We start from the raw sequence: 27,398 nt of genomic DNA, 5'->3' as shown, positions 1-27,398 counted from the left end.
GAATTATTTCCTTACTGTTTATTTAAATCATCCTCTAGGGTTGTAAAGTACATTTTTTAAAAGCTGTTTAAAAAGATAGGCGACAAATTTATAAAGACTTACATTACTATCTATATGATTCATGCTTTCCTTCTTGCCATTCAACCCATAATTTTCTACAACAATCCTTTTAGCAATCTGGAAGAAGCCCAATCTCAGCATCATTTCCTATCGTAGGGCTGAGATCCAGGAAAGCACATAAGTCAACCGGAATGCTCAGGTGCTGCAATTTTACCATTAATTCAGTACTGAACTGAAATTCAGAATCTGAATTTAATGGTAAAATCGATGGAAAGACTCCACTGATGTTAGAATGCCCTGATCAGTCAGGTACTGGTTCTGCAGTTCATGTTCTGTTGAAGGAGTCAATCCAGTTTCCAGCTGTTTGCTGCCAAATACATGCTTATTTCCGTTTGTAAATACTACTGCTTTTTCCTATACAGTTCTATTTGTCAGAGCAAAAGGTTTTGTCCTGGGTCAATACTATGTCTAGAATAGAGGTTTCAAGCAGAACTTTTTGACTTTCTGTAGGACTTTATTGAATGTACACCATATCATATTTTTCTCTGTAACTATAATCAAATATAAGCATAAGGAAATAAGTTTAGGGGAGAATTGAATTCTACTTTAAATAACACTAGCTCCTCAAAAAATAAACATGTTCCAAACAGTCTGCATTTTGTACTTCAAATTATAAGTCTGATTTACAATAACTTCAAGATCTTGGATACAGTAATTATATGCTGCCAGTTCCACTATGACCATCAAGGTGAGCTATAAAAAGTAAAGTTATTCTTTTGCACAAATTCTTGCAAGGCAAAGCAGCTACATTTTGAAGGGCGTATCAATTCCGTTGATCTGTAGGAATTTAGGGTTCGACGGGGTTTCTGCCTTATATGGTTAAGACAAGAGAAATAGATTTAACACAGTGTTTATAGTATTATTTTTTCTAATTAAAAGGTGACAAAGAATTAGCTAATTCCCCCAACAGGAATATTACATTACATACAGAATGTTCCAAGCCACACAGGGACACACAGAAATGCAGTCATTGCTCTAAAAATTTAGAATTTACAAAGCTCATCAACAACATTTTACTTCTTAAATAATGAGGTTATAAAACGTGAAATGCAGTTATATTGACTGGCCAAGATCAAATTATTTTATCCTTAGAAGTTTATTTTGATCTGTGTAATACAATTAAGGTATTGGTGAAAAAGTAGATTTCTTTAAAACCAAGGAAATTGTATTAATCAATAATTCAGTTAACTTCTTTAACTTCAGTTAACTTCACCTAAGAGTTATGTTTTTATCCCAGTAGGAATAGGCGTAGCTATTAAAAATTCATTTGCATTAGCCTGGTTGTCACTCCTGTGCAAAAATGATGCCATTGCTGGAATCTGAGCAAAGTAGTTTTTTGCCCGGATATGCTTACGTTTTATTCTGTGAATAAATGCCGCTTCATAAGCCTGAAAGGAAAAAAAAAATCCAAATCCCATTAAATACAATTAAAATATATAGCAATCTACATGTTGTTTCATATTTCAGACAGTACAAATAGTGACCCTTTACTAAACCAAGCCAGATAATTTATTCGTATATGATAAAAAATTAAATATTTTGCAGTTCTATACTGCTACCTTATGGCCCAATAGTGAAAATTACTAACAGCTCCTTGTGCAATATTAGTCACCTTTTAAAAACAGAAAAACTTCTGGCATTTTTTTTATCCATTCAAGATAAAGCTTATTTATTTCTTTTTAGGTAAGAACATCTGTACTTACCTTTGAAAATTAAAAAAGGCAATGCCTAAACATCAACATTTGCAAGGTGACGACTATAGGAAATTTACTTGACAAGAATCAGAGTGATTATTTCCAAATAATCATGGCAGCAAGCATTTTGCAGCATTTCAGTCAGCCTTTGCATTCATTGGTGACATTTTCCTAAATTTCTAGTGACCAGTAGTAGTTCAGATGATGTAATAAATAACCAGAATATTTAGTTGAAAAAACCCTTTGCTATTGCTATAGTCACTGTTATGAATAATTGCTATTGAAGAAAGTGCTTGAAAGGCCTATTTTTTTGTTTCAGTGAATGAGAAACAATGATTCAACTTCTGACATTCTAACTTTGCGTCATTTTCCTTATTTCACTTTTTTTTTTTTTTTTTTTTTTGAAACAAAGCCTTGACCATTACCAGTGAAGAAAGGTAAGCCTCACTATAGCTGGTCCACTTCTAATTTTTGTAGCAAAAACTAAGTGAAAATACCTTACAATTTTTAGGTAGGCTTGCATACTTTACCTGTTGCTTTTCTGGCCTAACTCCTATCTCCACTGGACCTAATCAAGTTAATGGCATTTCTTTCCCTATGACATCCAGACTCATGAAGTTAAACCAGGTAAGTGCATAATCAGAATCTTTGCTTGCCATAATGCTAGTAACATAAATTTATGGGTGCAGAGAAGCATCGCTAGATTCACACTGTCTGAACAATCTTTGTTGACTGAAAGTAGACAAAGGAGTCAACAAAGGAATTTCCAGCTTGAAATTGATTTTACCTTTAAAAGCTAATGCTCACATAAACATGTGTCTGCTTAAGACACAAGCTGGGCACACCACACACAAAAAATATCATGGATGGCGGGATTCCCTTTACCTTTAGAATTACCTGACTGGCACATTTCGCCCCCAAAGCACACCTTTCTTTAAGGTTGCAATTAATTTGCTCTGTCAGTTTATTATCACATACTCTTAAGACTTTCCAAAAGAAGGGCAATGCGTAACAGCTGAAGTTGCATTTGTGATGCACACATATTGTGTTAAAGATTGAATTAGGAACACCCTGAACAAAAGGACACTACACAACAATGACCTCAGATCACTACTTACATAAATAAATAACCTAGAGGTGAAAGGCTTAATAATCCATTACTAATTGCAGGACTAACACAGCTCACAGGATTCTCCCGTGCCATAGAAAACTAAATAGTCTACCATATGATGTCCAGTGGAATAAGATATTGACCAAAATACCATGTTTAGATATGGAATTTGGGGGGAGTAGTGTAAGAATACACAGTTTCAATGACTTCTTTAACCAATTCTTAATTTTTTTTTTAACTCGGAAGAGCAATTATGTTTTAATTGCTTAATTGCAAGCTATGAGATTACATTGTCGGGGGTAATTGAACGAAACGTATGTAAGAAAGTAAATTGAGACAAATTTTATTATGACAAATGGTTAAGTTCTAGACAAAGAGCCATGCTGTTATTTGATGAGAAATTTATAAGGCCAGAAACTAATGAGGCCAGAGCATGTGCAAGAGCACAGGCACACAACTTCGGGAGAGAGAATCAGTGCAAGACAGAGTTCAGGTACATGGATGCAAGTTGTACACGCCAGCTGCCCTCTGTACTAGTGGCTGTTCTATTTAATAGTACAGATGGAATAATTTCAATAGTCACATTGGGACAATTTAAACATGGATGAGTGTAAGGATTAAATTTGGTCAAACATCATTAGTCACAGGATTCCATAAAAACATAACATAGATATTGTAAAAAATTAAACCCATCAAATTTTACCTTCTCAAGGTTACACAGCTTAAGATGTGCATCTGCCTCATCTTTAGTGAGGAGAATAGTGTTCCATGGAGACCACTCCCGCTGCTTATCCCATCTGACCATAACCAAATCATAGAGGTCACTGCAGGCACTGAGAGCTGACTGAGAGCCCCATATGTTCTCAATCATGTACTGCAGATCTTGATGCTGAAATGGAAAACAGGGTTAAGAAGGAAGCAGCATGTTTCATTCTACAACAAAAGCATTGCAACCATATAAGAAACCAAATAAGCTTTGAGTAAAAATTTTTCTATGCGTATGTCATATAATCATTTGGTTAAAGAATGTCTAGACATCCACATCTTCCTTCAGCATAGCGTGGCAATTATTAACTGCATTTTTCTTGTATCATCTCTAAAATATTACATTCTTACTTTGATTGTCTCTGCCAATGGCAATTCGTATTTTGTGTTGACATCCTGATTGCTTAACTGCTCTTATAAAGCTTCCTAAATCTCATGGCTTTTTTTCTTATCTAGCATGCTTAAGCCTGTTCAGACCTTTCTAGTTAATAACGATAATTCTTCTCTGTCATTACTGAGATGACTTCCCCATTTCATTCTTGCATTCAGAATTAATGTTATTCGATAAATGACTTATTACACTACTAAATTACTTAAATCTTACATATAATCAGAATAATCTGGCCTGGAAAATGTGGGAAATTGGGACAAGAAAAAATCCCAGCTATGACAGACCCCAAATCACTGCCTGCTCTCTTTCTTCCCCTCCTTCTGCTGTTAACATATGGAGACTTTATTGTGCTCATGATACCGTTGCTCATTTTACCAAATGAGATTATAAGATCATAGAATGTGTTGGGTTGGAAGGGACCTTTTAAATGTCATCTAGTCCAACCCCCCTGCAGTAAGCAGGGACATCTTTAACTAGATCAGGTAGCTGTGCTACAATAATAACAAAAAATAATAGAAGGTCTGTTTGTAAAGGTCCTCTAGTACAGAGAGGCCTTTAAGTGTTCTTTTAACTTATGTCTAAGGCTAATTTATGTCAATCTTAATTTGTTTAATTTATTACTAGCCACCTGAAATCAATACTAAATCTTGATAAACACAGCCTCCTGAATGAAAGAAAAAAAATAATAAAAAATTGGGACAGCAGTTACCACTGAACTTTGGCAAGTTTTACGGTCACTATTAATTTTTCTCTGTATTAGTCATGGAAAATTATTAGAAGATTTTTATCTACAGGAGTCTGTAAACAACAGACTTTTAAATAGGCTTTTCTCCATTTGAAGAAGGCTAACCATTTGAAGACGACTCATCCCTCTAAAAAGAAATATTGACTTAATTAATTAAATAACAGTGTTTACATGTTACTTATTAAATTCCTGATAAGGGATGAACGAAACTATACCAACACAGTGCTTCAGTGAAATGTAGCTTTGTGTATACTCGTCCAACTTGCTTCCAAAATCCAGAAGCCCATGTAAATTCTTGCCAGGGAAAATGTAAGATAAAAGCTGGGCTTAGAACCTCCACTGGTAGTAAATCTCTGCCTACTGATTCCAAGAACATAGAACTGGTCCTACATCTGGTCTTAAATCTCATCCTACAGGGCCTCCTTTATTAGGTTTCACTAATTGGCTTCTGTTTTCAGTATTTCCTCCTTTTCACAAAATTTCAAATAACTTCAGTATCTTCTTCTTAGAAGGCAGAAATTCCTAAGTAGACAAGCAAGTATTTCTATTTTTGTGTTAAGCTACACATCTCAAAAATTACCAGAACCTGCAAAAATCTATGCTGAGGCATATAAGGGTCCATGTAAAACAGATCAATAATTTGACTCTGCCTTTTTTCTGGTTTATTTCCTTTTTTTTTTATGCATGAAAAATAGTCAAAAGCTTATTCTATGTTAAAACTTCCCAGGTTATGGGGAAGAGTTTGATTTGAAAGACTTCTGCACTTTCTAAAGGTAGGCATGCATTTTGCTGTGAAATTTTACAGCTAATTCATTTTAAATGATGCTTTCCCATCTCCCCCCAATTTGTTCTGTGCTCAGGAGAAAGAGAAACAGCCTTCAAGTACTGTCACCTGACAGGTTAGGAGCAAGTATCATTGAATGCTCAGCAGGTGAGACTGGGAAACAAGGGTAGACAGCAAACCTACTAAAGGAGTTAAGTGTATTTGTAACTTCAAATGAATAGGACATTGCCATTAGGATTTTGCTCATCAAGAAAAAAGTCAAAGCCATAGTATGTACCATCTATTCTAAGGAGCATGGTGTAGTTAAACTCTCTGAAAGAATAAGAGGCAGCCTCAGGCCTTGACATATTTGCTGAACTAGTTCATTTTGATACAAAAAAAAAGTCTTTAGCTGCAGTAAGTGGAACTTCCTGGAGCTACCATAACTCTCACCAACTGCTTTTTGCCTTTTAAAACTTAGCAGCACTCTCATAGGTAGTCAACCCAAACACAGTTAGAATCAGTATGCAAGATATCTGAAGAAAAATCCTTTTATCTTATCTCAAAAGTCTGGCATCTATCTACAGACGATACAATCAGAACCAGTAACGGTACTGCACTGGTCAATGAATGAAGCTGTCATAGCTGCTGCAAAAGTCTTTTAGTTGTGCCCAAGTCATTTCTAGATGCCTCAGAGCTGTTTTCTGCATATAAGCGCAGAAGGGGGACAGATGGTTGTTGGGAAGGGAAGGGGAAAAAAGCAAGTAACTCAGAAAAAAATTAATAATTTAAGGAAATGTTAGGAAAAAACCCAGGGCAATTAGTGATTTAAGATACAAACCTCTGTTGTTTAGATATTTACAGCTCTAAAGAAAAGCTTGTTTGGATGAAAATGACACAGTATCTAGAGATGTTACAGTGTCAAAGACACAAATGGAACCGCAAGTGAGGGCTTTCGGTAACAGCCGTTAAGAAGCAGTCATGTTGCAGTGGTAAAACCACAAACGAAACTGCAAGTGAGAGCTTTCAGTATCAGCAGTTAAGACGCAGTCATGTTTCAGTGCACCAACAGCCACCAGCCATCAAAGTGATGTGATGTGAGACAGGTCAAAATAGATTTTGGAGGATGTTTATATATTAAGATAAACGAAGTTAGACACAGACAAAAAACTTTTCAGCTTAATTGAAAACTAATATGGATGAACAATGTCTACAAAATCCAGGTTCTTTGATAATATTTTGTAACACAGGCATGATAATTAAAGAATCCCAATCTTCCTTTTGTCAGCTGACATTGACAGAGTGCTAAACCACAGCATGGCTTCTTTCGATAGCAGCGGGATATTGATGACTGGCTTTTGTTTGCTTGTATGTTGTTTCAGACATACTGAAAATACAGTTGAAAAAACTATTCTATGAATGTTGATGCTGTAGAGGTTTTTATTACTAAATCTCAGAAAGTTAAAATAAATCTTGGCTGTTCAATATTTTCAATAAATAACACTTTGCAATTATCTCAGGTTTAAAACTTTCCCAGTAGATGTTGGATGTCAAATTCTTTTGCTGACAAATTAATAATAATTAAAAGAGAGGATTTTCTGAAGACAGAGGCAAGAAGTTCTTTGAACTGAGTTATTTCAATAATGATTATTAGGAAATATTAGCTACTTAGTAATATCTCAGAAGATTACAGATGATGGCAAAAAATTTAGAAAATTAAAATATTTAGTGAATCCCTCTACTAATAAATGCAAAACAATAAAACTTCCAACTACACAGATATTCTACTGACATAGAACAGGAATGTCAAAACCTCAGCCCCTTTATTTTTTTTCCTTCTGAGAACACAAGGCAGTTTAGTTGTATTATTAAAACAGGGCAAATAATGGGGCTTAAAATGTTTTATTAGCATTATTGATGATAGTATCTTTAAGGAACAGGATAGCCATAGCAGAATCAGAAGAAGAATTTGGATCATCTGATTCTTTGACCTGTCAGCTAGACTTCTACCTTCTTTTAATGTATAGCTTGTAACCACTTTTAAAAGTACAGCTATACTACAAGAGCTTAAGTGCTTCCTCTTTATGGTATGGAACATACCATATCACAGGAAGAAGGTTTTGTAGCTTTTAACCTATTTCTCAACCTGACAACAACATACACAAAATAAAAGAAAAATTATAGTCAAAGCCATTGATTTCCATGAGTAGCAAAGCTCTTTCAGACAGTACCTGAACTAAGAAGACAATTTTAGCATCATCCTGATAATCAGCTTCAGACTTTCTGAGATTTTCTAGTATAAGTTTGTACTTCAAAAATGCTTCTCGTCGCCGAGCCTCATTATCAAGCTTGCAACACAAGCGACATCTGCCAATGGTGCGGGAATTAGCAGGAACAGGAAACTCACTAGATGGTAAGTAATTTTCGCAACTATGACAGAAGTTAACATTTCTATAAAGCTTTAAGGGATCTGGTGGAACCTAAAAGATTTAAAAAAAAAAAAAAGTTAAATTACCACAAAGTATCTTTGTATTACTTGTGTGTCACCCTAACTCTGTTAGAATACATTTTACATATATTAATGCAAGTATTCTAATATGTAAAAGCTAGTAATATTTATTTTAAAATATCCCAAAGTTTGGGGTTTTTCTTTGTTTGGTTGAGTTTTTTGGGTTTGTTTTGTTGGTTTTGTTTGTTTGTTTGTTTGTTTAATAGAAGACAAAAGACATTGTATTTTCTTATTGTATTTGTTAAAATCAATTATATAAATCAGTCAATAAATTTTTAAGCTATACAAAGATCCTAGACACTATGTCCCAGTACTCTTGCTGTCAATTCTATGTATGCAGGTTGTCAGACATTTTGGAAAGATGACAACACAGAGAAAACAGAAACTAATTCTTCTGCATTTAATTTTCCACATAGAATCTTCCCTTTATGTCAAAGATTAAACTCTGAGGTTATGGGCATATTAATATTTTGGCATAAGAATATAAAATCATCAGAGCTGCATGTCCAAAAACAATACAGGGGAAGATAATAAACTAAACTTGCTAATGACCTCCTCACCCTCATATTGCTTCAGGGGTTCTGGAAAGAATATAATGCAGTCTGTGCAGAGGGACCAAGTCTGTAACTGGGTAGTTTGAATAGTCTGATAATCCAGCTACCTTTTTTGGTCATCTGCCTTTTTTTGAAAGTACCCTAAGGATTTGGTCTCTTTTACTGTCTGTTGATTAACTGCCATATTTTTTTATGGTCTACAGAAGGTTACAAGATTCAAATACAAATATAGGTGCAATTCAGCCTTCAACTCAAGGTACAGTTAACCAAAAGCTATATAGAAGACAAAGAACTCCCATCTCTAGTCTCTCCTATGACACATCTAGGTAACCCTGTTCATAAATCTAGTGTAAAATAACTGTTAGGTGGTTCTAAATCTGACTAACATTTACTGACAGATTCTCAGCTCCTGAGATATCATCAACCACTGTAAGAGGAATCCTCTTCTGACAGATGCAGAACACATGTTTCTGCCTAAAGCAGCGACATATGATAGCATATTTTTAATTGTAATCCGTAGTCAAAAAATAAAAACAATCACACAACTTGAGAGGTGTCTACCACTTTCTCCGCTTCCTAGCTATGTCTTCTTCTCATGAAGTAGCAACTAGTTGTACAACAGAAGCTCATAACATCTCTTGCTTAGGTACAAACTCATTAGGCATCACTTTGACAATGGCAATGCTCTTCCTTTCTGTATGCATGGGATGCTGCCCCTTCCTTGTCCGGTGGAAAAAAAAGATAATTGCTCTCTCTATTGGTTCCCCATTTGCTATTACATTTTACTGTTACCATCCCATAAGATCTACCATTTATAATTCTCATATTTTTTATTTCACACATAGAGTTCCTGGGTGCTCAGTGCTACCAGCCATTCATCAGGTTCTTATACCCATGTCTATGCCCCATGCCTCCTATATGATTTTATAAGCTTATTTGTGTGAAGCTTGTGTACTTGCTACGTTTCACTTCCTGAGGAAGTCTTCCAGCAATTCTACAGCAAAATGTAAAACAAAAAAAGCTTTCATTGTTTTTCATTCCCTTTCTCCACCATCCTTAGTTCAATGGCCACTACATCAGACTGCAAAATAGGAATAATACCTTCAGTATCCTAGCAACTTCAGGGTTAAACTTTGGAGTTTTAATATATTGAAGAAATAATGTACAAATTCTTTTCCTCAGTCCTTCTAAGTTGCATTCTTTCACTTCTCTTGACATAAGATCAACTTCCCTGTCAATTAATTCCACTATTTCCTGTGTTAATTTACATTCATGTTCCTGAAAGAAAACACAAAGGAAAATAAACTCCACAACAATAAGGAAGCAAATAAACAAAATATTTGTAATGCAGATATGAAAACAAACTATGGATTCTATGCCAATCAGCATTCATACCTCTGTATGTTCATGTAAGAACATGTTCATAGAAGAACCCCTTAGTGTCTTAGGAAAACAATCTCCAAGAAAACTAATGTAAAGAACTAAAAAAACTGAGAATGCTTACAGATTCTGCTTTAAGGGGCCTGTACATATACCCAAGCTGTGAGCAACTGTAAACCTTGAAGCACGAAAAAATGCTAAGCAGAGGCACACAACATGTGCAAAATTTTCAGTCTCTAAAAGCCCCAAGAAATATCTCCCTAAGAAGCTTCCTTTGACTATGTCATAGGAAGTGTAATGTATATACACACTAGATGGTTAAAAAACAACACAAAACAAAAAAACAACGAAGCAAAAAACCCCACCACACAAAAGGTATGGGGGACTGCAGCAATACTGACTTTTATTAAGATGGGCAAGAGTTCACAAACCAGCAGTGCTCCCAATGCTATATGGAAAATTAAATGCAGAAGAATTAGTTTCTGTTTTCTCTGTGTTGTCATCTTTCCAATATCAAAATTCTGGTACTACCAAAGCAAACAGCAAGATGTTAGTTTGTTTTAATAAGACCAGGAAGCAGCACTCTATTCTAGTCTGATGTCAACAGAATCATCCTGAAAGTATCCTGAAACTCACATTATTCTTCTTGTAGGTGAATAAATAAATAAATAAAACAACTATGAAAGACTAAAAGATATGCAACCAGCTTGTAATTCACTGGGAACGCTGGCAGCAGCACTGGGGGTGGGGAGTGTGGGGCAAACGAAAAAAAAAATATAAATCAGTATTTGCCACCCATAAAACTGGTAACCCAACAGAGACATAAGGTTCTAAATAGACATTTCAAAGAACTGAAAAAAAAAAATAATAGCCACTGTCATCTCTGCCATGGTTTTCATCAAGTTGTTACAAATATTAAGTTAATCTTTGCAATAAATTGTATTATGTATTAATATACACAAAAAGTCTAAAATCATGAAGTTAAATTCTAACACAACTTGAAGAAAAATGCACGCATCAAAGTGAAATATGAATTTAGAGTATATCTAGAATGGAAATTACACTCTCATGCCAGGTGGTACACTAGGATTTCTCTTGCTGCAAGCTGATCATCCTGGCATCTGTCTGCCAGAAGAAGTATTGCTTATGTGTCAACACAAATAAGTGACTGTATCTTTGGGAAGCACAGCTTCAAGCCAAATATAAATAGAAAAATAAAACATACCTTTACTGTACGTCTGAGTGTTAACAGCACATCCAGTCTCTCGTCTTTTGGGATGTCATTCATGCTAACGCTGCGGTAGATTTCCAATAGTTCTCTCGCACGGAGTGTGTACTGTGTATCCATTTCAGTGACTTTTCCATCATATGCTTTCCACCTCTTAGGTTGTGCACACTGCAGAAACAATTTGTATAACTGAGCTATTATAATCTGATCACCAGCTGAACAAGTGCATTATGTTACATCAAATTTCACCAGAGGTGAAAAAGGTACTTAACGTTAATCCTTGACTAATAGAAAAGACTAATTCTATTGTCAGTATTTATACAGTGCCTTTTCCACCAGAGCAAGTATTCAGTTGCACGCTTTGTTTAAAGTGGCAGGTCATGAAAATTTTGACTTAGAGTATATTAAAAGTAAATAATATTCTCTTACAGGGATATGCTATACTTATTTAAAATGAATTTACTGACAGTAGTGTTAGAATACATTTGCTCTGTATTTCATCTTGCAGTCATAAATCCGTCTAAACTATCAGTAAAAATCAGTGGAACTGTTGACTGTGTAAAGATTGCAAATTTAAGGCCTCAGAATCTACTGCAGTACAAGATATCTCCAGGGAACTGTTCTATTTATGCTAGCTATAGATGGATAGAAGGCACAGACTTTGTTAAAACTGACTAAGGCAGAGTATGAGTTTACAGCTTATTGGCTACTTCACCTAGCTTCTTGTTTGCTAACTTAACAACGTATCACATGTCTAATACTTTAACTGTCTCTTTGCACATCTTTAACTTCTAAAGACAGTGAGAAGTTACATGGTGTCTTACTGCCCCACTCAGTTTGAAAAATCCAACCATTCTCCTCTTTCAAGGATTTGGTTGCAAACCACTTTGTTTCATAGCGAGGTAGGTACCTAAATCCAACAGAAAGATAGTATTCAAAACCCTTTCCCCATCATTACCGAACTCCACTCCCTTTCCTTAGCTATTTGGACAGCTATTTGGAACCTCATTCTGCACATTAATTATCTCTTTCACTATATTTGAAACTTAAGTGTTCACAAACACTTGTGAACTTCACTTTGCAGTCTCAGTGAGAGTTAACTACAGTAACAGTTCATGCAGCATTCACATGCCAAGTAGTTTTCTGGATACAACCCCAGCATTGACGTAAACATTATTTTGACCAAATATACAGGCTTGCTATGGTGATAAGTCATAAAAATACCAAGAATATTAGACAGTTAGAACAGATATGATCAGTCACCACCACAATTAAAATAGAGCTTTCCTCACTTTTAAATAAATAAATTATAAAGTTAGGTAAGCAAAAGAAAGACAAAAATAATCGAGAAAAGGATTTAACATGGAAAAACTGACATTTAATTACATTATCAGTGGGGGTGGAACTCTAATTAGAGGAGGCACTGTTAATCAGAGGTCACAATTCAGAGCCAAAACCGATTAAGAAATGCAATAGCAAAACCAGACATTAGTAAAAAACAAAACTCTTAATTCCTTAGTGAAAACTTTGAACTTCTGCAAAACTAGAGACGATTTTCTCTCTGTCATTAAAAGGGAGCATTCTACTGCAAGTTCATGAAACTTTGTTTCACTATCTTTGTACAGTGCCAGAAATTCTAAAACAAAACAAAACACAAGAAATGAAGCAAACAACAAAAAAACCCTGCCACCAACTTAGAAGCCATATCATGCTGTAACTCCTTTGTAGGGTAGACTGGCAAAAATCACTGTTTTCCACAGGGTAGTTAATTCAGTACCTACATTTGATCTTCTTCAATTAAATCACTTATAATAAGACAGGAAGGTCATTTGCTTATTCTAGGGAGACTCAATGGGTAGGTCATTAAATTTTTATAACCTAGGAAATGGTTATTAAAACTAGGTTCTTCTGATAAATTTGCAACAACCCATATATGAGCTAGCAGTCTCAGTATTCCAATCTGCAAATGACCCTTAACACAGATCAACTGTATTATGATGTCATCTACATTATTCCATTATTCAAAGTAAGATATCATATCTGTAACTTCTGTAATTTTTCTTACTACCTCATCGTAACTGGGTATTATCTAAAATAAAATAATATAAAAAGGAAGAAATTATGCAGCTTTTTACTGAAAAAAAAAAATAAAATACAGGGGTCTTGTCAATATGAAGATTTCCAGTAGGTCACAAAGAATCACAAGCTCTCTGATTTCAGGACTATTTTCATGTATTCAAGATTGATGTGAGAAAACTAAAACTTTGAGATTTTTTTGCCAACTCTTTCTTGCCTTTTGGTTTGCTGGCAGTGCTGCGGAGTTTACAATAATCCTGTTATCTGTATTACTTCAGAGAGCAGTACTACTATAACTGCACTCTGCTGCCAATGCATGAAAGCAGAAAAAAAAAAAAAACACCTGAGGAGAGAAACACACCACCACAGACACAGAAAGAAAAATTTAAGAAAAGTAAAAAAAAAATCCATAGGATTGGTGCAGAAACAGCACATAGCATGAAAGGTATGAACTGAGCTATAGTTAATAATTACAAATTCCTTTAAGAAGATACGACTGCTGTACAAAAGCTTAATCAAGTACTTCCTCTTCAAAATACAAATGCTGAAGAAGAATGAGCTCAGCATATAAAAGAACTGCCTCGAATGTAGTGCACACACAACCAGTAACAACCACTGTAAAAGCACACACGCGTGAGGAAGTACATGCTTAAAGCAGCAAAGAAGGGAATGAAGGTTTCCATGGAGAAGCAAGTTTCATATAATTTTGGCTATTGCAGCAAAGTGAAATGCTTGCAGTCTTCAGATGAGAAAGGTGTTATTTCAACTTTAACTGGCAAGCGTCCAGATTAACATTATCGGCTCAAAGTTCAAGAAGTAACTAAATAATCTGTACTCTAGTACTCCAACAATAAATTTCATACTACAGTTTAAAGTGTTTATATTGCACTGTTACAGACATAATAAACCACCCATTTAATTTTGATATTTCCAAAATTCTTTTTAATTTATTTTTTAAAAATTGTTACTTACTTTACCTCTGAGTTAGGCTACTACCTATGTCAACAGTTGAGAACAACACTACAAACCCTACAGCTGACATGATAAAACAACATGAGAAAAGTAAGTTGCAGTAGTCCAGAGGCTCACTAGATTTTCAAACTGAAAAGAAACCAGTCTCTGTAATGAAAAACACAGTAAGTGCTTCAGAAACACGTCCACTGTTTGGAAAGGCAGAGCATGCCTTGTCTCTCTTGTCTCCTGAATCTCCAAATGTCAGTTGTCACTAGGAATTCTGGTACTGAAGAATATTTTGCTTCCAATTCCTAGATGTAAGAGAACTGTACAACTTGTGAGAATATATACTGGAAGTAATTGACAGGACATTGAAAAGCAGTCCTTAAAGGAAAAATAAAGATAGAGACTCAGTTAAGAGAGAAATAGATTTACTTTGACTGTTCCAGGCTTCTTTTTCTGAGAAAATAACAAAATAGATTATAAATAGTAGAAGCAAACATTTAACATAGAAATGATTCAAGGGTTTGATATCATTCCTAAATATTTAGTTTTCTGGTTTTTTGCAGTCTTGAAAGCAGTAACGGAGAATACAATCACATCACAGCAATAAACTTGGTAACAGTCCCACCAACTTTTCACATAAGTAATTTTTTCATAATGAAGAAAGGTAATAGATTGTATCAAATAACTTTTTACAATCCAGTTCCCATACATCAGTAATAAAAAGAATAAAAAAAAAGTCTCTTTTGGACAAAACTGCCATTTTTACTTCTGAGCACTGAAAAGTCAAAATTAAAAAAAAAAAAAGATAGTAAAATTTTTGTTCCAGTATTACTTTTCATGTCACATACTATGAAAACAGCCAGAAATTAAACTATTCTTTTTTTCTGAGGGGATGGATTGCTGAGATATGTACTCAAAGGATTTTTTTTTCTATTTTACATTAAGGTGCCATTGAATCTAATGCTATTCTAACTCATCTTTGTGTATGAATGAGTTCTTATCTCTGTTTATAGATGAAAGCCTGAAGAGCACTTATGTTATGTTTCATCCCTAAGATTATACAAGAATAAAATCTCAAGTTAAAGTTCTAACACAATTGGAACTAGTGAATTAATAACTGAATTCAATATGATACAAGATTCAGTCAAAGTTCTTCTGGGTTTCTATCCTGTACATGAAAACAGAATAAATGCTTTCCCTTAAAGACAGACATATGATGATCAAAGGCCTGTGCTCAATGGGGAAATGAATGACAAATCTAGTTCCTGAAAGATAACATTTCCTAGTGTTTTCATTATAGAGAACAATGAACAGAATATACCAGAGGGATGACCACTTAGTCATTAGTTTTGATTAGTGAAACTGATTACTTTTGAAAGAGAAGGTAATAGGCAGATTTTTAAAGTTTCAAAAATAGATTAGGAAAGAGCATAGTTTCCTACATCACTGTAATGCACACAATACAACATACAGAATGATATGCAATATCCTGATGCTTTATAACCTCATTTTCACCATTCTGAATAGTTAGAATTTGAGCCTTTAATCCTGTTAACAGTGCCATCAGAATCATGTTCTTTATGCAGAATAGTTGCATAATACAAAAATTCATCCACTCAGTGCTATTTTTTTTATATAATATATGCACAACTACCAGTGTCTATGGTAAATCTCAGATGACAGTCTTAAAGATACACTGTTCGTCCTTCAATCAGTCACAGAGCTGAGAAATTCTCAGCTTAGAAAAACAAATTTGCTGAATTGTATTGACAAGAACAACTAGATAATTTGGATATTTATAACATTAGCATTCGCATGATTAACTGTTAAAGCTACAAAAGTTACTTTTGGCAGCTAGTTTGCAGATGTCTTTTCTGTTCCTTTACTTTGTTATTCTTTATGTTCAGCCTGAAGTTACATCACTGACCTTAGCCAAAAAGTACAGTATTGCTTTCTGTTGATTCTCCTCATTTGCATTTAGTTTGTGTCTCCCAATGGACGCAATCAGCTGTGCCTCTTGTTCCAGAAGTCCACAAAATGCTGCCTTTCTTTCAGCGCCAGTAAGAGTTCTGTCAATCCGTTCAGTCTCCTCCTGCCTCCATACTATGAATACAAATATTTGGAGTATTCATTACAAGGTCTTTTCCAGTGAAGCTTCTACTTTCATACTTAAGAAATAACATAATTAATTTTCACTATTTGTTAAAAGCTAGTTTCTATGTTAAGGAATTCATTGTTATGCATATTTTCGATACAGGCAAAATGGCTCACAAATTAATGTAAGTTATACAGATGTTCTGTGAGAGTATGTGTACGTACATCAATTCCAAACTGCCAATTTGTACTCCAAACTCAAAGACGGGTTAGGAGAAAAAGGAGTTCTATGTGAGAAAAAGAATTTAGCTCCTGTGAAAATGTGTGATAAAATGATTTCTTCACAATTTTGCATCTAAAATAACTAAACTAACTATTTGAGTCTCAAACAGCTCCAAAAGGGATGAGCAATAGCAACTTTTTAAACAATTGCTCATCAAAGTCACAAGAAAAGATACCAATCTCAACAGATTAAGGACAGCATCTTGCTGTGGTACCACTAGTACTCAGTGCTGGGAATATTACTGCTTCTCTCTGTGTAGATAAGTAAAATCTAAAGATGCTTGAAGTCCTCCAAAATTTAGATAAAACTTGACTGACGGTCACGTTTAGCACTCCAGGTCTTACACCGAATATTTCAGTGGTACCACCTTTTGCCATTTAAAGCAGATGGATGTGCATTAACAATTAGACAGTCATTGCTTTACTCTCCTTTTCCTCTTTTACAACAGAACCCTTTAAATGGAAGGAAGTAGCATGCAAACCACAGGATGGTAATGACAGCAGCATGTGAATCAGTACATGCTGTGTAAGAATCTGGCCTTCTGACTCTTATGGTCAAACCACCAAACCACAGGTGCCTCACGCACTTACAAATTAGAGTACTTAATGACAGAAACCCACAGATGTATACATACGCGTCTATCACAGTTTTTGTTTTGTAGTACCCATTTCTTGCCTATAACTGCTGATACACAGACTACCTGCTATTACAGAAATCTGTTAGTAAAATCAAATTCTGTTCACTGAACAGTGTTTTCCTTTGCATACATTGTAACAATTTTTGCCTTCTCTGAAGAGTCTGTTCCATTTCAAATCTCTCTGGAGTTTTGTAGGGAATTGTATAAGATCCAAAACATCAACATTCCTGAGTAATATCTCAAAGTGCTGTTATTGTTCCAGAAGAACAGTAATGCAAAAGCAAAACCCAGCATAAAGAAAACAATCCAGTATGTGATGCACATTTACTGGAAAAGCCTATAACATCCTGTATCAGGTAAGATTAGTGGCAGGAGGAGGGAAAGGAGGAAGGTTTATTTTCTGCCTGTGGCTTCCTTATCTACAATACCTTATGTTTACCACTTCAAAATATTTCAATTCATTTCCTTAAGGCTCTCCAAGCTTCAGCATTAGTATGACAGCTGTCTGACAAGTTCTGAGTACCCAAAGATATATTTTTAAATAAAGCCATTTCAGCAAACAAAAGCACTGTATAGAATTTAATTTACATGAAGTGTATATGCCTGAAGGGGGCAGCAACTTCAAAGAGCTAATAAATACAGTAAGCAATTTTGTACTTAAACAAATGAAGAAGCTGTCAATTACCATCAATACTCACCTTCTGATTCACCACACACATGCAATCAAGTTTAAAAACATTCCTCTTAGATTATGTGTTCTACAGACAGAGATTTTACTCATTATCATTTTTATTCTGGTTTTTATAAAACAAAGTAGCTCATGCTTTTCAAATAAGTAATCAACGTCTCTATATGTGGACACAGCGAATATATATATATACATCTCATTAGCACCATACAGTCAACAAGCAAGTCTTTGTACCAACAGGAATTGCTTGTGCTGGCTGACCCTGTAATAGTATCTCCCTGTTATGATCAGCGGCAATAACCTTCACAGATCTCTAGAGGACAATAGTCTCATTCTATTACTGTCACAATGATTTAGCTTGTGTAGACTGTTGACACTATAAGAATGTAGAAGTAGTTTCAGATGCAGGTAGGAAAAAAAACCCAACAAACTTCGTAGAACCACTAAGCTCTGTTAAAATAAAGACCACGACTGCAAGTCTCCATGTAGAGAAACAATAAGTCAACACTGGTAAACAAAAACAAACCAAAAAGATTGATACCAGACCATTATTTTTAAGAAAATATTAAAAAGATATTTCAAATACTGGAGTTTGTTCTGTTCCAGTTTTGAAGCGGCACACACTTTTTCAGGTTGCCTAGATATCGAATTCCTGAACATACAAAGCTGCAAGTTTTGTTATTTGTGAATCAAATGACATTAAAGCAAAAGAGACACTTATATAACCATAAATTTTAAATCTAAAAATATTAGGAATCTCAGCACTCAGTCACAACTTTAACTCGGCTTTGTTGTTTCTATTGCAAATAACACTCACCATGCTTTAAAAAAAAAAAAGCGGATCATACATTTGATAGCACATTAGCTAGGAAAGAGAGTTTTTTAAAGAAAAAATATCGCGGGAAATCAGACACTAAGTAGCAGCACTTGCCATAAGTGGAGAGGAAAAAAAATATTATTTGATACCTTGGCTTTTGATTACTTAGTCTGACACACCTTTAAAAGGGCTTGATTCTTGTGAAGTGAAAAGCTAACTATCTATGAAGAAAAAGAGGAGTGGGGGAAACAACCCCTAGCAAACCACAAATCTCATGAAGATACCATTCCCAAAATTCTGAAGTTTAAGACCAGTAATAATTTTTACATTTGTCACAAACAGTAATATTTCTAAGTCATTTCTACATTCAAACAAAGCAATTTGTACAATGCTTCACAGTGTATGACAGGATTAAAAGATTAGCATATGACTTGGGAATCCCTGAGTCATGATCCTGAGCTCTTGGAATAACACATACCACCGAATTTATGCTCAGTTTGCCATAGAAGAAGTATCGGGGATGGTTTAAGGTAGGTCAGGCAGCTTTGTAATGAAGCAGGTAATCCATTAGGCCAGTCCTGCTAAAGGGACAGTAATATCCAAACTGCCGAAGAGTTATACCATAAGCAAGCACTGTAGCCTTAGATAATATATGAGTTATTACAAGTCACAATGCAAGCCTCTTGCTTAAAAGGAGACATTTTAAAAAGAACCCTTGCAGTTTCATAATATGCTGGCATAAGTCCACTGCTTTCTATTGGTTTTGCTTTTCCAAAAGAACATAGCCTAGGGTTTTTGTTACATCTGCAACATTATTTTCCTGTAAATTATGTCAATTATCTGCAGTATTCACCTTATTTTTCCAGGAAAGTTTAGAAGCGTTTTGCCTATATTAGGTATCATCCACCCCAACAGGAAAAGTAAATCTTTCAGGATGCCCTGTAGGATTCCTAAAAGATTGTTTAAAATATTGACAACACAGTTAGAAAGAAGAAAAAGCAGGAGAAGATGAGTAGGACAAAAGAAATAATATATTCTTTATAAATAATAATCATATATTGTAAAATTCTGGGCAAAATTTAATCCATTATAAAAAATATCTATATTAAAAGAGGAATGATCTTAATTTCTTCATGGTACTATTTTCAGCATCCTAAACGTGGAGTGAAAAGATTGAAGTAACTCTGATACAAAAAAACCAGTTCCTGTTCTCTAGCTGACCTTACCATGAATGAAAAAAAACAAAAAAACCAAAAAAACCCAAAAAAAAAACCAAGCCCCAAAAACCTGCCAAATAGCATTATTCTACAAACTGATTATTTCCTAAAAATGTGTGCTGATTTTGGCTGGGATAGAGTTAATTCTCTTCATAGTAGCTTGTATGGTGCTACGTTTTGGATTTGTGATGAAAACTGTTGATAAGGTAGGGATGTTTTAGTTATTGCTAAACAGTGCTTAGACAGCATCAAGGCCTTTTCTGCTTCTAGAAATACACGAAAGCCAAATAATTCTTTAAAAATTAAAGAAATTCCACTGTAAGTCAAAAAAAAAAATCAAGGAAGTATATATAGAAACATGTCAAAAACAGAAGAATTGGTTCTAAACAAACTGTACTCTTTTGCTGATTTAAAAGTATCCCTTTAAGAAAAAAAACAAACAAACAAAAAAAAAAAACTTACATTCTAAAGCATTGTACAGCAGCTCAAAATCATCTTTTGTTTTAGGGTTCAATCTTCGTTCGTGCTCCCTTCGCAGTTTTTCTTCTTTCTCTTTTTTTCTCCATAACTCTGCTTGTGCCTCCCATGCCAGTCTTAACCTCTTTTCTTCCCTCAGATTTTGTACTACATTTATAGCATGCCAACGACGGAAATACTTCTGTAATACTATAACCTATATGTGATACAATACCAAAGAATCATGAATTTAAAACAATACAGCATTTTTTTTCTTAACTATTATTTTTTCTAGCTATTTAACTACATTTTCTAAGATTTGTCTTGTACTCAAACTAATTTAAATATTTGACATTGTACATGACAAAACCAGTCATGTACTATTAGTCAAAACACTAGCATGCTGATTTATTTAAGTAACTGCAGGACTTTAATCAGTGAGTACAGTGGAGAAGAGAGGTTCAAATAATCAAGTTAAAGCATAAACTGCAATTACAAAATACATTTTTCTTTTTCAAATCTCTCCTTAAAAAACACCTTTTGCCAGGTACTGTTTTTATTCTTTTCTCTTCAGCTTTGTGGGCAGAGATCCTCATTTTACTATCCACTTATATATTGTCTAGATTGGGAATTTAGAAATTTAAAAGAAATTTTGCAAATACACGTCTAAATGCAAAAATCAACACACATACACACAAAATCAACTGCACTTTATTTGTAAACAAATAATGAAAGTGAAGTTACCAATGCTGTTATGACAGAAATTAAAAAAGAAAAATAAAAAATCCACCTTCCAAAGCTGTGGTTGTTAAAGACTAGGGAAATGTCTGTAATATGCTAAGGGTGCACAACGCACAAGCCTGAGCTGCTGCCAGCTGAGTTAACACTTCCACCGTAAGCAGTTTAGCCAGGTCAATACCACGAGCTAATAAGCATTGTTCAGTGTTGAAGGCTATCAAGCACAAATCCACACTAATACAGTTATACTGTCTCTGGAGGTAACGTGAACCTAACATTTCTCTTGAATTTCTCTTCAGCTAGTATTTCAACATGGAACTACACTGCACCACGCAAATCCATCAACTTGAACCAACACCAAACTGATGTCTCTTCACTGTGCATTATAGATTACCTATAGATACATTACTGATTTCAATAGGTGGCACTAATGATCACAGTAAAAGATGCTGGTAGTCAGTTAACTATTTGGCTTTCACTTCTACAAAATGCTTATTGCCGTCAGCTGATACTGACCAAATAAGAAGTTCTTACAGACAGCTTCTATCCTGAAGATTTCAAAGCATCTTGCCAACCATGTTAATACAATTATCCTACTTAGACACTTGGGGAATCAACTGTTTCTCCATTTAGTTACAGTCAGACTATTTTAAGGAATCAAATTAACAACTAGAGCATTTACAAAGCAGTGCCCCACCTAACATGGTGTTTGGCATACTTAAGTTAGACGTGCAGCCACTGAACATGTGGTTTTCAAAAAGGAATTTGGAATGCCTAAATGGCATCCTCTGCACAATGAATATACAGAATCTGTCATTAGAATTGCCTGCATGAGGCAACCCAGCACACCAGAAAACCCCACAGACCCATTGTGTGTGTTTGAACAGACAGGTTCTACCATAATGACAAAGCAGGCAACTTGAACACAATCCAAAACAGATTGGTTTGCCAAAGGTAACCTATCAAGTCTCTTAAAACAAACAAACAAACAAACACCCCCAGAAAACACAAAACCCGAAAGTCAAATGCAGGTCTCCAAAATTCTAACCCCATACTCCATCCATTTGAGGTCAATCATTAAGCATGTAGCTTAGTTCCTTCCAAAAAGATCATGAGAATGCTAGAGGGACAAGCCTCTTTTAATCCCCAATGTTCTATATGGAAGCTTAATTGTCACTGTAAGATAGAAAACAGTAAATTCAGAATGCTCAACATTTAAGAAATTGCAAGGTCTCAAATGTGGCTAAAAACACAGAGCAAACACACACTTCCCCCATATCTGAAAGATTGCAAAATGTGAAGATTAAGCTCATATTTTGCAGCTCACTTTAAAATTCACTCTTTGAACACTCTGAACACTCATTAAATATTCACATAACCTTCGTAATACTTTGCTTTACAGATAGTTTCAAACAGGTAAGAACTTACTGCTTCAAGTCTACGTTTATGGTATTCTTCTGCTGTAAGATACTTTCCAGGACTTATTAGTTTGTCAGTCATGTTTGACACATACAGGCCAATTTTAGTCATCTGTGTTGATGTTGTATTTCTTGTTTGTTGTGCCTTATTTTTTTCAAAAACTGTCTGGGGAAAAATGCATGTCTGATTATATCAAAATATACAGAAATTTTTTTCCCTCATTACAATAAGTGGCAAAATGAGCTATTTGTAACAAAAATCGCAAGACTAATGATATTCATTCACTAAATACTTCCAACTGCACAGTTATTTCTCATCTATTTCCTCATTCCTATTGGAAATAATTGTATGAACATTCTATTCCATGTGGCAAAAACAACATTCTAAGACGACAGTACAAAGCCATTACCTGTGTTTCTCTACAAAGTAACTGAATTCCTCTGTCAGGTCGTTTCTTGGGTATCGTTTGTGATCCTGCATTATGAAATTCCACTCCTGTTATCTGATTCTTAAATCCACCCAGAAATGGTTTATGATAGGTAGGTCTTTCGATTGTCACAACTACATCTTGGAATGAATCAGAATCTGTCAAAATCGAAGTTCCAAGATAGAAATATGGTTTATTGTAGTAACAGATTGAGATTAGAGCACAATCATATATTGATATGCATGTAAAAACAGCATTTACCTGTTTGTACTCTGACAGTTATGACATCAGGCATGTGGTAATCCTGTTGAACTGCTTCTGCAGGAAAATGTTCCTGATGAAGATATAACTTCACAGGCCGGATAGCGTCCTCAAAGTTAGCCCTAGTCCTCCTAGAAGTTTCATTATCCTCAGTCATGCTTCCTAAAAATCAAAATTAATTCCTGATAAGCTTCTCAAAACAAACAAACAAATAACTCTTTTGAGTTTATCCTGACATGATTTTATTGAAACACTGCAGAATAATCGTAGATTTTTGATCTGGAAAGACAGTCTACTTGAAAGATGAAACAGTATTACCATACACTTTTTAAAGAGATATCTAATGTAATACTGCCACCACATAAAGTCATTTGTATTACAATTTTTTAAAAGTTACAGTAAGTAAATGTAATTATTTGCAAATGCATAATTTTAAATCAAAGTTACCCATTTATACAGTGAACTTTCATTGAAAGTTCTTACCTAAGCCTGCTCCGATTTAGACCAGATCTAAGCGTGCACTGGCTGAATCATTCGTCTTGCACACAATATTTGACGTTGTGGTGTTTATTCAAAGACTATATTCTGAATGAGATCTACTTAACTCGAAGTTCCAGAAATTAATTCTTTTTGATTTAGAGATAAGAGTCTATCTGGCTTTGGTACAGTGCACTTTCTAGGAAGTGATGGCCAGCTACTCAAAATGAGAGCATCCAAATGCAGCCCAGCCAAGAGGAAGGCAGTCAGCAGATCCATACTCCGAAGAGTCGCTCACTGTGCTCACCTGCCGAGCAGGATGTGCTGCCTTCCACTCTGAAGACCTAAGAAAATGGGGTGCTGAACTGGGAAGGGGAAGTAACACAGGACACCCAAAACAGAGAGGAACGAGTGCAGGAAACGATGGAGTGTCTCAGGGACTGCAGAAGAAAGGCATGGATAACGGAAGGGTGGCATGTAAGTTACAGGGGAATTTAAAAGTAAAGTGTAAAAAGTAAAATTTAAAAGTAAGGTGATTGCTATGGTCCAGTCTAAATGTCAGTAGCCCATGTACTCATGTGAATTATGCACTGCTGTTTTTCAAATATGTGTGCAAAACACGTATACGTGCTCACACATATTTCTGGAAACGAAGATCACTATAAAACGCCATATTAGCCTACAAATTGCTACTGCAAATTGAGAAAAAGAATACATTACTCACCTTTTCAAGAACGTTTTATATGAGAATTTAAAAAGTCACTTTGAGATCAAAATCCAGCAAACATGGACAGAATAAGGGCAGGGGGTGCAAGAAGCCATAATCAAGTTGAAGGAAAAAAACATAAGTCTTTAAAGCCTTAATGTCCAACATTTTAATAACTTCTTTACCTGTTACTGACCCACTTGCTGTATTTGCAGATTGTACTGAATTTTGAGATATTTTTTCTTCCCTTTCTGAATTTCTCAATTCAAGTAAAGTAGAATAATTCTCATTGGTAACAGGAGATGTGCTCTCAGGTGATGTGCTCAATGGGGCATCTGGCTCAAATACATCTTGCTCGTTATTTCCGATCCCTTCTTCAGTGGCTAGTCCTTCTCTGGGTAATTCCCACCGTGCTAAACTTGGCTGTTCCTGTTCCTCCAGAGCCGACTGCTGCTCGCAGCCCTCCTCTGACTGCGCAGTGCCTGTAGCTCCTGAAAGCAGAGGCTTCTCGGCTGGGTCCCCACCCTTGGCCTCTCTGACTGCTCTTGGTTGTGAGGGTGCAGATGGCTGCTCTGCACCTGACCTTTCCATTTTAACAACTTCAAAGCAACTATCCGATGTATCTTCCATTTCCTAAGGTATCAGTTGCATGTTTTAACCTTTCTGCAAGAATAATCACAGTATCTATTTAAAATTGCAAACTAGGACATTTCTACTACACAACATACAGGTGACTTAATATCCTGAAAAGCTTTTCCTCTATCTCTTCACAAATAGCCTATTTGGAATAGCACGAGGGCTTCGCTTCCGCTAACAGCAAAACATTTAACATCTTCTCGTTGGTCTTTAAAAATAATAATACTGCATGACATTGTGAGCAGGCAGTCAGCATAACTCTTATGTGGATATAAAGAATATATATATATATTTATATAGATAAGTATATAGATTTTTATATAGATTTATAGAGAGATCTTTATATAGATTTTACAGAGGAGTATTACCCAGAGGCTGAACAACTTTAAGGTTTTCTGTGCTGTCACTGAAACGACATGGGCTGCAAGAATCCAAATCCTGTATTAATGAGGAAAAAACCCAAACCCAACACAAGGGAGAAGAAGCACCCAGCAGTCGCCAGGCAACGGGGTAACTCCCTACCGAGCGCCCACGCGGGCGGGCACCCACCGCCACCCGGGGCCGGTTGGGCCGCTCCCCGCGGCTCCGCGCCTCCCGACGCCCGCCCGGGGCAGCCGCCCTGGGCGCGGGGCGCGGCGGGGACGGGCGGGCTGCAGCCGCGATGCGGGGCCGGGTTGGGTTCTCTTCGGCCCGGTCCCCGCGTCCGTTGGTTTCCCCTCACGTCTCCCGCCGGGCCGCCCGCGCCGGTCCCCGGTGGCGCGCGCGGTAGCTATAGCAACTGGGGAGGGCCGGGGCCCGCGCGCATGCGCACCGGCGGGAGAGGACACCCCCCGGGAGGAGAAAAGCCATTTTTGGGGCAAAAGGTGTGAAAGGACAAAAGGCGAGCGACCTCCCCGGCTGCATTTTACCCCACCGCGGTGAACGGAAACGCTTGCAGAAACTTGGCCTTACTGTTTCCTCCAGGTAGACACCGGCCTGGGACCCGGCCATTGTGCGTCTTGTCCTCTGACCCATAGCAAGGTGAAGATGAGCTCACGAAAAAGCTTTTACCGCAATTAAAGACACATGAAACCGAATTTCCTGGTGTGATTTCTGAGACAACCCACATGTTTCAGCCCACTACAGGAAAACTGAGACTACACTGACTTCACACAACTATTTCAGATGTGACATAACACAATTCTGTGTCACAACCCTGGGAGAATCCCAAAAAAAAAAAAAAAAAAGGCGCTGTATTTCATCAGGCATTGAAATGATATCCATACCCAGTAACAGTATGTCACCATCGCTGTTACCAAGTTTCACAGTTGAGCATTTGAACGTGGACCTGGTTCTAGTTCTAGTTGCCAGCTGGGGTTAAACCCCGACACCACAAAAGGAGGACAGAAATTCCCCATTACTGCTGTTAATGCCCTTTTTTTTCCAAAACCTGGATTGAACTTCAACTCAGGGTAGAATAGGACCAGTAGTAAATCCATAGAAACTATGGGATTTTGTGTCACTTTGTCACTATTACATAGTCAACCTGATTAAACATTCAAACTCACTTTCAGTTTGTAAGATGATTTTTCATTTTTTTTCCTAATGGAACAGCACATCCGCTGTAAATAAAAAAAAATAAAAAAAAAAAATCGAACTTTCACTCATCTCCCTTTGAACACAATCAGAAATTATGTCAGGTGAAAACAGTACCCTGTTTAGAATCCACTCACTCAAAGCAGGTGAAGCGGCACAGATCGCAGGACAGGAGTAACAAAGCCTTCAGCACTGCAGTCTGAAAGCTGCTTTTCTGGTTTAACAGGCTTTGCCCCTTCTTGCAGAAAGGGTGATTTTCACCCCCATAACGACTTCAATCAGACTACCTCAAAAGTGTTTTAAAGATCTAAAGTTTGTCAACTCTAAGGCTTGCAGTGATTTACCTTATTACAGGAAATAATGATAAAATCTTTTGCATAATCTTGTATTTCCAACACAGTTAATGCAGAAAAACCAGACAAAATCATCAGTCTCCAATTTATGCCGTGCTAGCATATTCATCTTAAAATAAATTATTTGCAACATAGTACTCCTAATATACATTTTCTCTTTCCTATAAAATATGCGTGTGCTGTTTTGTTGCTACACTGTGGATTTAAGTATCAGATGTATAGTTACAGAGTTAATCACAGGTAAAAATTACTGTTTCTCTTTTTGGCAAAGATGTATTTTTAAATTAGCAAGGAACAAGGATGACATGAACTACAAAA

At 35.9% G+C, this 27,398-nt stretch overlaps 1 protein-coding gene across 5 annotated transcripts; it reads right to left on the bottom strand.

Moving 5' to 3' along the window:
• IQUB (IQ motif and ubiquitin domain containing) lies at nucleotides 1-25,785 on the bottom strand. 5 transcript variants are annotated; one of them, XM_074595592.1, is made up of 12 exons: nucleotides 25,675-25,785; nucleotides 24,702-25,179; nucleotides 23,334-23,495; nucleotides 23,055-23,230; nucleotides 22,655-22,810; nucleotides 20,495-20,705; nucleotides 16,224-16,399; nucleotides 11,258-11,428; nucleotides 9,754-9,930; nucleotides 7,821-8,069; nucleotides 3,629-3,814; nucleotides 1-1,508 (listed from the first exon to the last, which is right to left on the bottom strand). In XM_074595592.1, the coding sequence occupies exons 2-12, from the start codon at nucleotides 25,144-25,146 to the stop codon at nucleotides 1,341-1,343; spliced, it is 2,277 nt and encodes a 758-aa protein (XP_074451693.1). In that variant the 5' UTR covers nucleotides 25,147-25,179; nucleotides 25,675-25,785; the 3' UTR covers nucleotides 1-1,340. The 5 variants fall into 5 exon arrangements, with proteins under 5 accessions (XP_074451693.1, XP_074451609.1, XP_074451775.1 ...); XM_074595508.1 differs by lacking the exon at nucleotides 25,675-25,785 and adding an exon at nucleotides 25,521-25,631; XM_074595674.1 differs by lacking the exons at nucleotides 22,655-22,810; nucleotides 25,675-25,785 and adding an exon at nucleotides 25,521-25,631.
• Between the last annotated feature and the right edge of the window lie 1,613 nt (nucleotides 25,786-27,398).

The sequence above is a fragment of the Larus michahellis genome, chromosome 1, assembly GCF_964199755.1.
Source record: "Larus michahellis chromosome 1, bLarMic1.1, whole genome shotgun sequence".
Lineage (NCBI taxonomy): Eukaryota > Metazoa > Chordata > Aves > Charadriiformes > Laridae > Larus > Larus michahellis.
The sequence above is the reverse complement of the archived record's forward strand: the minus strand, read 5'-3'. Positions and strand labels throughout refer to the sequence as shown.

Coding starts and splice junctions, on each gene's coding strand:
- IQUB (XM_074595592.1), bottom strand. CDS start 25,146: ATGGAAGATACATCGGATAGTTGCTTTGAAGTTGTTAAAATGGAAAGG. Junction 23,231..23,333: donor AACTGTCAGAGTACAAACAG/GTAAATGCTGTT, acceptor CGATTTTGACAG/ATTCTGATTCATTCCAAGAT. Junction 3,815..7,820: donor AAATTGTCTTCTTAGTTCAG/GTACTGTCTGAA, acceptor TTTCCATTTCAG/CATCAAGATCTGCAGTACAT.